The sequence below is a fragment of the Larus michahellis genome, chromosome 13 (genome assembly GCF_964199755.1).
Source record: "Larus michahellis chromosome 13, bLarMic1.1, whole genome shotgun sequence".
Taxonomy (NCBI): Eukaryota; Metazoa; Chordata; class Aves; order Charadriiformes; family Laridae; genus Larus; species Larus michahellis.
This window is the reverse complement of record NC_133908.1, coordinates 6,378,470-6,391,622: the sequence shown is the minus strand read 5'-3', so window position 1 is coordinate 6,391,622 and position 13,153 is coordinate 6,378,470. Positions and strand designations below refer to the sequence as shown.

At 37.6% G+C, this 13,153-nt stretch overlaps 1 protein-coding gene across 6 annotated transcripts in view; it reads left to right on the top strand.

Annotated features, from left to right (window-relative positions):
* Positions 1-13,153, top strand: part of CABIN1 (calcineurin binding protein 1) — a 121,294-nt gene that overhangs the window by 29,423 nt on the left and 78,718 nt on the right. For 4 of the 6 annotated variants that reach the window (XM_074607098.1, XM_074607099.1, XM_074607101.1 and 1 more), the window contains 3 exons: positions 327-478; positions 579-757; positions 11,215-11,397. In XM_074607098.1, coding sequence (XP_074463199.1) covers positions 327-478; positions 579-757; positions 11,215-11,397 — 514 coding nt within the window. The remainder of the gene's footprint in view (positions 1-326; positions 479-578; positions 758-11,214; positions 11,398-13,153) is intronic. The other 2 variants (XM_074607102.1, XM_074607100.1) reach the window with 1 other exon arrangement.

Sequence of the window (13,153 nt, the reverse complement as noted above, 5' to 3'; positions counted from 1 at the left end):
ATAGCAGTCATAACATCTTTGTTGTCACAGTGTTGTCTGGTAAAAGTAGTGGATCTAGAACATACCCAGTGGTGACTTGCTTCCAAGCAGACCAGGTCTGTTTCATTGTTGTATTCCATAGGTTGCAGTTATAAAATTTTTACAGTGTTCAGATCTTGTCATTTACAAGCAACTTTCAAAGGCAGGAAGAGTCTTATTCAGGTAAGTTTAGGTAACAGATGACTGTCTTTACTAAATCCTGCAGTTTCTACAGAAAAGAGACTATTTGTAATAGGTTGCAGAGCTATGAATTCTCTACTGACTGAGTGGACTTTGGTGTTTTCTAGGTATACTTTCGACTTCATGCTTCTATTTTAAAACTTGTGGGGAAACCAGACTCTGGAGTAGACGCAGAGATACTAGTTAGTTTCATGAAAGAAGCTTCTGAGGGACCATTTGCCAGGGGTGAGGAGAAGAACACCCCAAAAGTTGCAGAAAAGTGAGTGTATTGGAAACGTCATAAGAACATGGAGTCTCCTTTTGTTCTTTGTATATGTCCCTACTATGTTAACACTTGTTTTTTGCCTTGCCCTTCCCAGGGAAAAAGCTTGCATCATTGATGAAGACTCTCACTCTTCAGCCGGAACAGTGCCAGGCCCTGGGACTTCCCTCCCCTCATCCTCCGGTCCAGGTCTGACATCCCCACCTTACACAGCCACTCCAGTTGACCACGATTACGTCAAATGTAAAAAACCCCGTCAGCAGGCAACGCCGGACGGTACAGTCCCTGTTCTCAATACTGGCAGCACAGGGAGGTGCTCTAATCATGGGGGGTTTGACCAGGAATGATCAAACTGCTCATTTCAAGGAGGGTGATGGGTCTGTGGTAACACGGGCAATATTGAAGCTCATTACCTCTATAAATTCAGTGCTTTAAATAGAATCAATGTACAGTCAGAGCTTTAAATACAAAATTCAAAGTTGTCACTTGCCACCTATCATTTAGTCAAAATGGGAATGTCGATAGGAGGAGTTTGTTAGGTGATTTTTTTTTTCTTTCTTTTTCCTCTGGAGCTAAATGTCTGAGCTTATTAGGAAAGATGTGGGTTCAGTCTTTAGAAGACTGGACACTGTTTCAATGCCTGTGTTAAATGACCAGGTGAAAATTTGAATTGTGGCTGAAACAAGACAAATTGTTAAAAAGGCAAGGCAAAACAGTATTATCCTTTTTTGAAGGAGGCAAGTGGCAACTACTTTGAATATATTGTGTATCAGCACGAAGTGATTTGCATGACAGTCCAGTAGACTTCATCTTTTAATTTTTCCTCTGTCACTTACAATGACTGGTTAGCAGCTCATCTCTATAGAATATAAAGTGATATCATAAATAATTGGCGTATAAATGCAGAAGGTAGGGTGGTATTACAGTGTTATTGAAGACTTTGCAATATACATATATAGTAGAAATTAAGTTACTATTTAAATAACCTGACATTATTATTTGGCTAGGAATTTGATTCTTCTCTTCTGGCCATTTGTTTATTCATCTGGATCTATGAGCAGGAGGAGTAAAATATCTGCAATGTATAGCTTAGTGGTGGTAGAATGTGGCAGGCCCCACAGGAATGCTCTGCTTGATATGAATTTATTTCTGGAGGGTGGGCTGCTTCCTATTGTCATTTTCTGAAGAACAGTAATTTGTAAATAACTTTGACATCGTTTTGAAACAAATGTTTATATGCCTGAAACTCTGCAAGGTGAATTTATTCCTTTTCCCCAACAAATAATTCTTGGTGAAACTGACAGAAGATCCTTTGTTTCTTTCACTAAATTAAATAGAGAAATGTTCATTTTATTCAAGCTTACATTTCAATCGGGAGTAATTCATTGGACTGCTTTGCTATCATATGTAGTGTGTTAGTGTGGATGGGTTATGTAGTGATCGGGCTCTTATATTAGCCTTCTCATGTCTTTTGACACAGAAAACACAGAAGGGAGCAAATATTTAAATATTTCCTAAATAATATTCCCCACAAGAAGCAGTTCTGCCTCAGACTACCTCTGCTTAGGTCCTGAAGACTGTTGAAATGTTCCCAGGAGGTACATAAGTTAGACAAATATTCCATTATGTTTTGTTAGTACCTTCACTCAAAGTAAGATATTATGGACTGTGGCATGCTAATTGCCCGATGGGAGCAAAGCTGGCTGCGTAGCAAACCCTGAAGGTGCAAGCTAAGGAACGTCTACCTCTGCCGGGGCTGAAGTAGCAGTTCTTGGGAGTGCTACCTCAGCCTGGCTAGGACTAAGCTTTGCTGCTGCCAAAGCAATTCAACATGTCAGCCGCTGAAAGAAGCGGAGTTATGGTGATCTTTAGGAAGTCTGTAACTGTGACAAGTAGAATTGTGAAGTACTGCATCATTCGTAATGTTTTGGAAGTTGCTGGCACAACTAAACTCTGGATACAGCATCTTGAAGAGCCCCTGGAAACTGAAATATTTGCCTTGGGGCTGTTACAGATGGAAGGAGAGCTAACAGGCTGAGCAATGCTCAGAAGTCTTCCACTTTTATATTATTACATATATCGTGCTCCTCTGCATGCATTTGTGTTTTACTTGCGTTAAAATATATACTTTTGAAGTAAAATGCTCTTGACATCTTACACATAATCACATCACTGAAGAAAACCAGTGCCTGCATTTCCATTGTACTGTTCCTAAAAATAGCAAGAAAATATCTATCACTTGACTACTCTATTTTTTTTTTTACCATTCTGACAGCAAACGAAACTGTCTATATTGTTGTTCACAAAATGAATCATTTGACTTAAATTCAACCCAGATATTTATTCTTTCTGAGGCCTGACAATACTTTAATTACTCTTATGTCCATATTGTTCATCATATATGACATAAACAAAACAAGAGCATTACTTACTAAAGTCTCTTCATATGTTACCACAAGCAAACACGTTAGTTGGGATCCCTGTCACTGCAGACCTGTGAGACCTCTTTTGACCTTTTCTGTGTGCTGTCCTTCAAGAAAGCATGACCTGTGAGGAAAGAGAGAAGGAATTGGGATGGTTTGGCGAGGGAGGAGAAGACTAAGGGGAGACATAACAGCAGTGTAACCTAAATAGTGTTGAAGGCTGTACAAAGAGGCAAAAACCAGAATGTCTGTGTCCATGGGAGATAGGACAGACAATATTAGACTTAAATTGCATTTTTAATCTGGACATTAGAAAATAGTCTTAGCATAATATTAGGAAATACTATTTAGCAAAAAAAAAAAAAAAAGCGAAACACTAGAATACGTTCCTGGGGATAGTATAACACTGCAACACTTCAGCACTGGAAGTCTTTAAACAGTGGTGATACAACCATCTGCCAGGAATGATGGAGATGTAATTTATCCTGATGGAAAAAGGAATGGACTAGATGAATTCCTGCAGTTCCTTCTAAGCCCTATTTTTTTCTATTAATTTTACGTTATTTATGGGGTTTTTGGTTTGTGGGGTTTTTTGTTTGTTTGGTTTGGTTTTTTTAACAAGATATCTAACAATGTGCCTTCTAGTGCAGGAAATTATCTCATTACAAGCAGGAGAGAATTACTGTACAGCCAGACATCTTTTCTTGAAAATATTGGGACTCTATCTTCAAGCGTTCATGTGTAGCTAGGTAAACCTGTAAGGGCAGACTTATTTCAGATATGTTATATTTAAATGTGTCATTGTACTTCTGTAGCTCTCCAGCATGTTTTACTGGTGGAACTGTTAAAGTTGAGAGCATTGAAAAGCTTTATATCCAGGGAATGCTGGTCTTGGTTTTAAGTCATATATTTAATGGAAATGGGAGAAAGGAACCAGTAAATACAGCTTGTAAAGTAACTAAACTTCTTTTTCCTCATGGCAGCTGTTAGCATGTATCTCCTTCCAGGAGACAGAAGTATTGCTGAGTGGCAGCTGTTATTTGCTGGCTGACTAGCTGCTGTCATGTGTGTAAAATAGGCAGCTTCCTTTCTCTTTTCTTGTCCTTCCGTTCAGCAACATCTTTTCCTTCCTTCTGTTAATCCTATCTTTCCTGTCATCACCCCTGCCTGTTGCTGTTCTATAACCCTTCAAAATGAAAACTTGCATTTGACAGTAGAAGCCTGAGGTTTAGACTCTTTTTATTTTCCAAGAGCAAAGTAGGAAACGAACAAACAGGAACTCAGCAGGGACCAAGACTATCGTTACCTGGGATGTCGCCATACTTACACAGCTAAATGGCCAGTGTTATATACCAAACCAGACATGCTTATTGTCCTCCTTTATACAGGCTGGATGTAGGTAGTCAGTAAAGACCAATTGTTTAAATTCACCTAATTGTTGTGCTAAGCATTAAAGTTAGTTCAGAAAGCAGTTATAGTATTAAAATAAAAAAAAAAAATCTGATTGAGAAATCTGTTTCCCAAAAAGTGGACTGAGAGATTGTTGTGAGGTGTTTTTTGCTGTAATACGTCTTTGTTGTGTTGATATTCAGTTCCATATTACTGTGGTGGTATGCAGATGATGTATTTAGAATCCATTGCTGTTGCAGTGTTAAAATGTCATATTGTTTTAAGTCTTCATCCATGCCATGTAGTATGTTGTGTGTAGTTAGACATAATCGTCCTTTTTTGTGTTTGTCTTTGCCTGATTGCTTTTGCAACCAATATTGCCCGTGCTGCCTCTAACCTTTTTTACAAATCTCTGTTCCCCAGGCATTCTCTTCCTGCTTTTACCTGTCACGGCTTGCTTTTAATAATTGGCAAAACCTGCATGATAAACTCACTGGGAAAGGCTCCTTGCTTCATGCTGTGGGAGAAGTCTCACGTCATAGTTCGTTGGTCTGTAATTCTGCAAATGTTATGAAGATGCACAGTTTTTTGTAAACGGGGGTTCTCAACATCCTGATGAGACAAAGGTGATCCCTGAGAAACTTTCAGCACCAGGTTGTCATTCATGCCAAACTAAATAAGCTTCTAAGATGGAATGGGTATTTCTGTGCATAAAAAGAACGTCCACATTACATTTTGGAACATTAGAATCTTACCCTTCAAAATTCTCTCTATCGGTTTAAAATGAAATCTTCTGGTCTGCAGTACATATCCTTTTCTGGCACATGGTACCAGATATTCATGGGGACCGCATACTGGACTACATGACTAATAAATCAGATCCAGTTTATTGTAGTATGCTCCACTTTTACCTTTCCCCAATTTAACCTCTCTCTGATTAGGAAAAGTATCACACTGACATTTAATGTGAGATTATGTAAAAAGGATTTGACTAAATAAATGGAACAGTGATGAGATACTCTGTTGCTCTGCACTTGAAGACAGAAGAACAATGATATAGGACTGCAAGTAACCAAAACATTTTCAGTGTTCAGTGCAGCCACACAAAACATAGACTCTCATCTTTGACTCATGTTATAAGAGAACTCCCTTTAAACCTTCTGAGGACTTGCTGTCCTCAAGAAATCAATCTGCTCCCATGCAAATCTCTGCAATTCTTTTGTTTTTGATAATGTGGAAGTGCCTTTTGATACAGATCTGAATGTTGTCTTCTGTTATGGGTGGAATATGTTTCAAGAATGAGAATTGTGTGATACATCAAGTTTCTCACTACAGACCGATAAAGAAAAATGCACATATGTACAAGTAAAGAGAAGAGGGGAGATATGGTGCCAGGCAGGCAGGACAAAGAGAGAATCTGTGCATCCACAGCCCACCTCTATTGCATGAGACAAGATTTTTTGGTTTTAATAATATATAGTTAATTATTCATAAGCTCTGAACTGTGCAGCGGGATTTTTCTTTACTGTAAATTGAGTTAGCATATGGATATAGCTCTTCAGAAAAGCTTTCTGTGCCACTCATTTCTGATTTTTGACTTGTAGCTTATTGTTTATCACATTTCAGATACCTTCTTGTAATAAGTGGGCATACATTTTCCTTCAGTTATTTAAGACAGAAAAAGTTATTATTCAGAAAAAGTGAGTTATACCCTGTTGGCTCTCTGAGCCTGTTACCTACACCCACATGCAGATGTTTCAGAGGCCTTCTCCCACCTCCTTTTAATTTCCAAAAAGTTTCAAAGGATGCGAGGGCAGACAACACAATTACTGAGCTGCATTGTGATTAATTGTCAAAGGCGGAATACCTCATTCATACAGACACCATGAAGCTGTACTTCAGCTCCCCTGAGATAAATAACGTAAGCTTGTACCATGGGAGATGTTACCTGGTGAGCATACTTAGCGGTAAGAGCTCTGTCGTTAGGGTTGTATGTCTGCTAGGTCAGGTCACTGACACTTTAACACATCACTGTCTCTTTCTTCCCTCCTTCAGCCCTATGAGTGGACACAGTTTAGGTAACAAGGCTTACAGTGTGTGGTCCACAGGGCTTACGGCCCATCTGAAGGGGAGAGGCGTAAAAGAGAGCATCTCTTTTTCATTTTAGTGGCCAGCCCAGCCCAAACCATGACAGGGAGAATGCTGGCACAGGACAATGGCTAGTGAAGTATTGAGCCTTTTTTTTCCTGGTTGTATTTTAAAATTAAATAGTCATTCAGATTCCCCGAAGTTTAACACAACTTTTTACTGTTAATTGATAGGCATGCAGGTATTGTGCCTGATTGCTAATGGAGCAGTGATAGTGACACGCTAATGGCTTTTTCTGGTGTGGAGGAATAGCGTGGAATAGGGATTTTTGAAATCAACACAGTAAAATTATTTCACTTACAATATGATTAATCTTAAAATGCTCTTAAGCGTAGAATTAGGTCAAATGGACTACAGATATTTTTCTACTATCAAAGCCAGATGTGTTTCAGTAATGATAATTACTTAATTATCCAAGTGACTGACAGGATCTCACTGTGATACAGTAAAGGTCTTGGCAGTACAGATGAACATACAAGTTCTTTCTTCCCAGTCACACTTTTCCAATAATAAATGCTTTTTAACTAATATCTCGAAAAGTTAACAAGATTCTTCCTTTTGACCTTTTTACATCTTCTGTCCAGAGCCGCTCTTTTTCACCTATTGACAGAGTAGGTGATACAGTCTGACATAGCAGGCCCTGAAATGTCACAAGTTGCGTACATTATGAGGAATGAGTTTAAAAAAAAAAAATTATTTGCTTTCAAGTGCTATTTCCTTAATCTTTACAAATAAAGAGAAAATACTTGACTTTACATCAAATACAGATTTCAGCTCATCAGGTTGTTTGAAATCTTCCTAAAACTTAGAAGTGATGCAGCCAAGTAACGAAACAAAATGTAATAATACGAAAGAGACAATCTAGTATCAGGACATATTTTTAATAGGAATTTTGTTGCAGTTGTTTATGCACAGGTTAGTAGACCTTTTTCCCTACTCCCTTCATTTCCACTACAGGTAATAATTTTGGGACATTAATACCCAGTTGTATTTTTATCTTAGCATTTGAAATAATAGGAAATTTTACAGGAAGGGACCTCAAAAGAATATTTAGTCCTTGATTTATCATTTGCTTGTAACTGAGGGATCGCTTTAGCTTTTTGGAAAAGCTTGCCTTGTTGCTATTGCCAGATGGAGGAACTAAGAAAATACCTTAGGTAAACAAAATATTAAGCTCAATAATTCTTTAACTCTTAAATTACTCTGACTTGCGTTAAATTGTCTTTGCAGCAGAAGTTATTAAAAAGCACTGGTGCTCTCCTTGGATTCGCATCTTTCAAAAAGACAGCTATCAATAGCAGTTGGGAATTTGGAATTAATTCTTATGTCTCACAGACTGCATGATTGGTCTTTGGCATGAGGTTGAGTAACACTAATGACTGTCTCAACTACAGTCAAAAAGGAAAAGCTTTATAACACAATGAACGTAAAACTATATGCTGTGTGTCTGTCTAGTGTGTGTATATATATGTAAAAGATACATTTGTGAGTTAGGTTAGAAGAGCATAATACTTTCATGGATGAAAAATATGTCTTTTTTTGTCTCTTTTTTTTTTTTTTTTAAAAAAGCAGAGTTAGGATGCGACTTAGTGTAGTTGTCATGAGTTCTGCATTACATACTGCAGCACTTAGGTATGGAGAGAGTTTGTTTGTTTTTTTTTTTTTACATTAAGGTACATCTTGTGTAACCTAACAAATGATAGGTATTTGTCTACCTGTCCTTGAAAACCTCCAGTGATTCCATAGGTTCTCTATGCAACTTTTTAACTGTATGTAACAGTTAAACTAGAAATTAGGAAAAAAAAAAAGAAAAAAGGCTATTTTCTTGCTGTAACTAAAACACATTGCCTCTTGCTCTGTACTTAGTGAATATGAAGAGCAATTTTGTATTTTTATTTTGGTTAATTGTATGTATTTGGAAATTCTCCCTCATCTTTTTGAAGATAAATAAGTCCAATTCTCCCAATGTTTTTCTTATATACCATCTCCTTAGTGTCTCATCATTTTTTCTCCTCTCCTCTGATTTCATTCTAGTTATTCAGTGTATTTTTTAAAATGCGGGTCCCAAATACAGACACCATAATTAAGCTTAATTTTCATTAGTGTTCAGTAGAACACGAAGACCCGTATGTATTTTTTTTCTGTGGAGTTACTGATTATACGTTCAAGTGTGCTAGTTTGAATTGCTTTTACAATAGCATGATGTTTTGGCCATTTCTGGTTTGAGAATCATTAATTCTTTACCGGCACATGTGTATGTATGTGCTGGGATACACACACATTTTCTACTACTGATTTTGTTATCTTTTAGATGCTTATAGGCAGATTTATTTATGCTCAAATAATTCTGTGGAAGATGAAGGCTGGCTGGCTAACAGCTTTGACCTTTTATCCTTTGTAAAGATAGGTATTACACTGTGTTTTCTATTCCCTGGAACTTTACCCATCCTCTGTGACTTCTGAGAAATTAATATGACTAAGTGGTGGCTGCTGCTAATTTCTGAAATACTCCAGTGTTTTTCATCAGGCCCACTTAGTTTGAAAGCATCTACTGCATTCAAGAAGTATCTAAAATAATAGGAAGTTGTCTCGATAGTAGTCTTCCTCTGTTTTTCAGTGATTAAGGAGCCCAATGTTAAATATCATTAAGATTATTTTTTTAATATAGTTAATATCTTGAAAGAAACGGAGAATGAACGTACAAACCTAAACCTACACTCATTTTAGTAAAAGCTTCGGTCAAAATAGCTAGCTAATTGTAAGGAGGTATTTACACTTGTTCCCCATCAGGAAAAGCTTCCCTGTCGTGCATACATTTGAAATGTAACATGCTAAATCATTGTCCGTCTTTGCATACTGAGAAGTTAGTGTCATTTCCTAGTGATCTGGTATCACTCTCATACTGGCCTAGCAGTCCTTGATTTACATTCTAATGCTTCATCTGTCATAACCCACACATCAGAGCTGACCTCCAGGCTTATGACAACGTTTGGATGTTTGCTTTTTTTTTTTTTTCTTCCCTAGATGAGTAATTCAGCCTCTGCCGCAGATGCAGAAACTTCCTTTAAAAAAAATATCAAGGGAGCTACTGTAAATGTTTTTCCTGATGCCAACTGGGAGTTCAATAGTATCCATTTGTACCACAGAAGGTTATTAAAGCTTTATAAATGAGTTATTTAGAGCTTGACTGACCTCTCTTCAGAATCCTACTCTTCCCATTCTTTATAATTATATTCTTTCTGTATAAAACTTGTCATCATTAACCAGCTATATAACTTCCAATTAGGAAGCAAATACTGTTCCCCCATTCTTTTTGCAAGATACACTTTTATTAAGATCTGTTCGCTGAAAGGGAAGGTTTTCTTTGTGTGGTAGTGAAAAGCCTACGGAGTGCATCAAATTTAGTTTAAATTTGTTGGAATCCTAATAAGCAGAACCTGATCTGCAAGCTAAAGGTCTGCAGAGGGATTTATCTTGATAAAAGAAATTCATAGGAGGCCCTTAGCTCTCTCCTGAACAAGTGCATTTCAGATGGAATAGAAGAAATGTAATTAAATTATCAGCTCATCTCAAAGCAAGGGCTTTTGCTTTTTTAATTTTCTTCCTTGATCTTATCAAGAAAATTAATGAATAAGAATGCAGTGGAACTACCTAGACAATGGATGTAACATGCCTCTTGGTTAAGCTATCCCTGTATCTTTAGCAGAAACTGGAGATTAATCTTTTGGGCTACAGATTTAGAGAGAATTGACTGTATTGGAATTTTTTCTTGAACACTGAATTATGTTGGCACAATATTACAGAAAAATGCCACTTTCCCATCTCAGTGGGAATATGCATGCATCTTTCTGTTGCAGATACTAAGCTGCATTTTGAGTCGTGCAGGGTTCCCTCTGATAACCCTTCGTGTAGAAGAACTTGGGTTATATCAGGCAGGTTTCAGACATGGGGGGAAGGTTTTAACTTGCCTGTTTATTCTGAGGTGTGAATTTTATCCCCCATGATAAAGTCGCGATCCCGTACAACTTTTCCTGTGCTGTAACAGCTATGAGCAGATTAACAACTTAGTTGCGACTGTAATGTACTCGGCAGCCAATGTTCACCACTCCTTGATGGATTGTTTATTTGCCATATCAAATCACCTTTCAGAACATTTGGTGAACAGCATCTAACACCTGCAGGATAGATGGCATCAATGATCACTCCTGTAAGTCTTTGCCCTCTAACGGTACTGATTTTTGTGTCCTTCACAAGTAATTTTTACCCGTATGGTTGTTCCTGGTTTTCTCTTGTCAATTGAGCTTTGTTTGTGTCTGACTCAAAACTATACTGTGTGCTTTTCAAGGTAAATGGCCCAATAAACCTGGGAAATTTTACAGGGCCATAGTAGCTGCAATACTGCGTTCTCAGCTTAACTGCTTTTGAAAGTTGTGCATCATTGCTTCTGAATCAAATTCCAGGATTATATTCTAGGAAGAAATGTCGGGGGGCAGGGAGCTCTCTTATTACATTAGTGTTAAATAATACCTAGTGAAAGAAGACTGGGGTTTTAATTTCTTAGCACAAATAGGTGAGATGAAAATGATAAGTGAAGTAGACAACTTAGAAGAAAATAAATACTTCTAGACAACAGAATTGGTGGTTGTTAAGGATCCTGTATTGCACTTGTAAGAGGTTTGCAGAGTGGCTGCAGTTTTATGTTGCTGTTGCCAAGATGCAAGTAACAGCTTGCTGAGTATGAAATGGTGCATTCCTTCTTTATCTCTTTTGCAGAGAGGAGTCAGGATAGCACTGCAGCGGTGCTGTCTGACTCCAGTTCCACACAGGATATGTTTAATGAGCCTGCCAGTTCTCAAGACAGCCTGAGGAAGACTTACACAGAGAAGAGGATTTCTGCTACCTGTGCTGATACACTGATGCCCAGCAAGGAGACCCTGGGATCTACAGAGGAAAAGAGTATGCCCGATTTATAGATACTGTCAGCTGGTATATTCTCATTAAAATGTTTCTTCTGGCATGCAGAAGCCCTGAAATATGGTGCACTGTGACTGAGAATTTTAACTAGGCGTTACGGCTGCATGTATGTGTAGCTTAAAATTAGAACTTTACTTACGTGGCCATCATCCCAATTTGTACTACCTGTTAAACCTTAGAAAGAAAAGAATAATGATAAACTGCTGCCTGTGGTGGCCCTTTCACTTGCTTGCCTTCTTTTAGATTGTTATTTAATCTTTCTTCCATGTTTCAAATCTGTAAATAATTGAAGGAGTAGTTATTTGAAGACAATCTCAAACAAAACATTTTTTCTTTTCCCCAGGTATGGATGCCCTTTTTGTTCTGGCCCGGTAGCAGATTGATATTCAGTACATAGAAGAGCACAAATAGTGGAATTAGATGTTTTATTCCATTGGATACTTTATTTCAGTGGAGAAGTGGAATTGCTCTCTACGAAATTTTTCCATATATAATAATACTAAGTGTTCTGTATTCCAGTGGAAAATTGTTCGAAAAACCATTAGCTGGATTTTCCCATTATCTGATGTTTGTACAGTTGGATATGGCAGTAGATAGAGAGGCTGGACTTCAGCAGGGAAAGACAAACAAGACCAATGTATAAATTCTGCCCACCTTTCTGGGTTGTGGCCCTTTGTGGGATGTTAAAAGTCTTTTTTGCCAGATCACGCTATACTTTAGTCTTTTCCAATTGCATAGATCCAGAAACCATGGTATGTGGGTAGCCCTGATTCACTTCACTGATCTCACTAGGAACAACTGCCAACTAGTCATATTTTGGTTTCTTGCTTTTAAGAGTATTTTACTTCAGTCTTGCCTAAGCTAGGGAAGTCTGTGGTGATGTTTGCATCAACATGATGAAATGGATGCCAGTTCCTGGTTTTGTAAAATAGTACTTACATAATCACTAAATTCAGTAATCTTTTGGGTACCAGTAAAGACATGGCTCTTTGTCAGGTCTGCAGTGAGCTGTGCTACTGTCATCAGTTGTCTGTCAGAAAGACTGTGTGAGGGATTTAGTTTAGTGGTAACTTGGCAGTGCTAGGTGGCATTTGATGATCTTAAAGGTCTCTTCCAACCAAAACGATTCTATGATTCTATGAATGCATTCTTACATTACTGACATCTATTTAGAATAAATGTTGTTTTTATCTATAAAGCTATCTGTAGACTAAAACTATAATGGATACATAGATTGCATAAGCAAATTTTGAAAAATTTCTGTTCTGGGAAACGTTTGACTTGAAGTTCAGCCTTAGCAGAGAAAAAGGAGGAGCTTCGTACTTGAGGATCAAGTATACTTTAGTATATCTCTAGCCTGCAAGGAGGTAAGATCTAATGTAAGAGGCTCTTTATTCCAGCAGAGACAAAGACACAGTAAACTTCCATGACTAAAAATCAAAGTTAAAAAATTAATCTGCATGTAGCATACATGTTTTCAGCAATAATGACTAACTAAGAGGACATGTGGAAGCTCCCACTGTCACAGATGTCTTCTGAAGTAAGATTTTTGTATCCTTCAAGAAAAGATAGGTCAATTGAACTATGAATTACCAAGTTAATTGCAAAAATATTTGGATGGGACTGTAGGTCTACATTATACAGAAGGCCAGGTTAGGTGCTGCTAATCCTTCTGTCTGAACCTAAATTGTATTCTGGAATTATGTTCTAGGTAGGTTGTTAAGAGTAATACATCTCA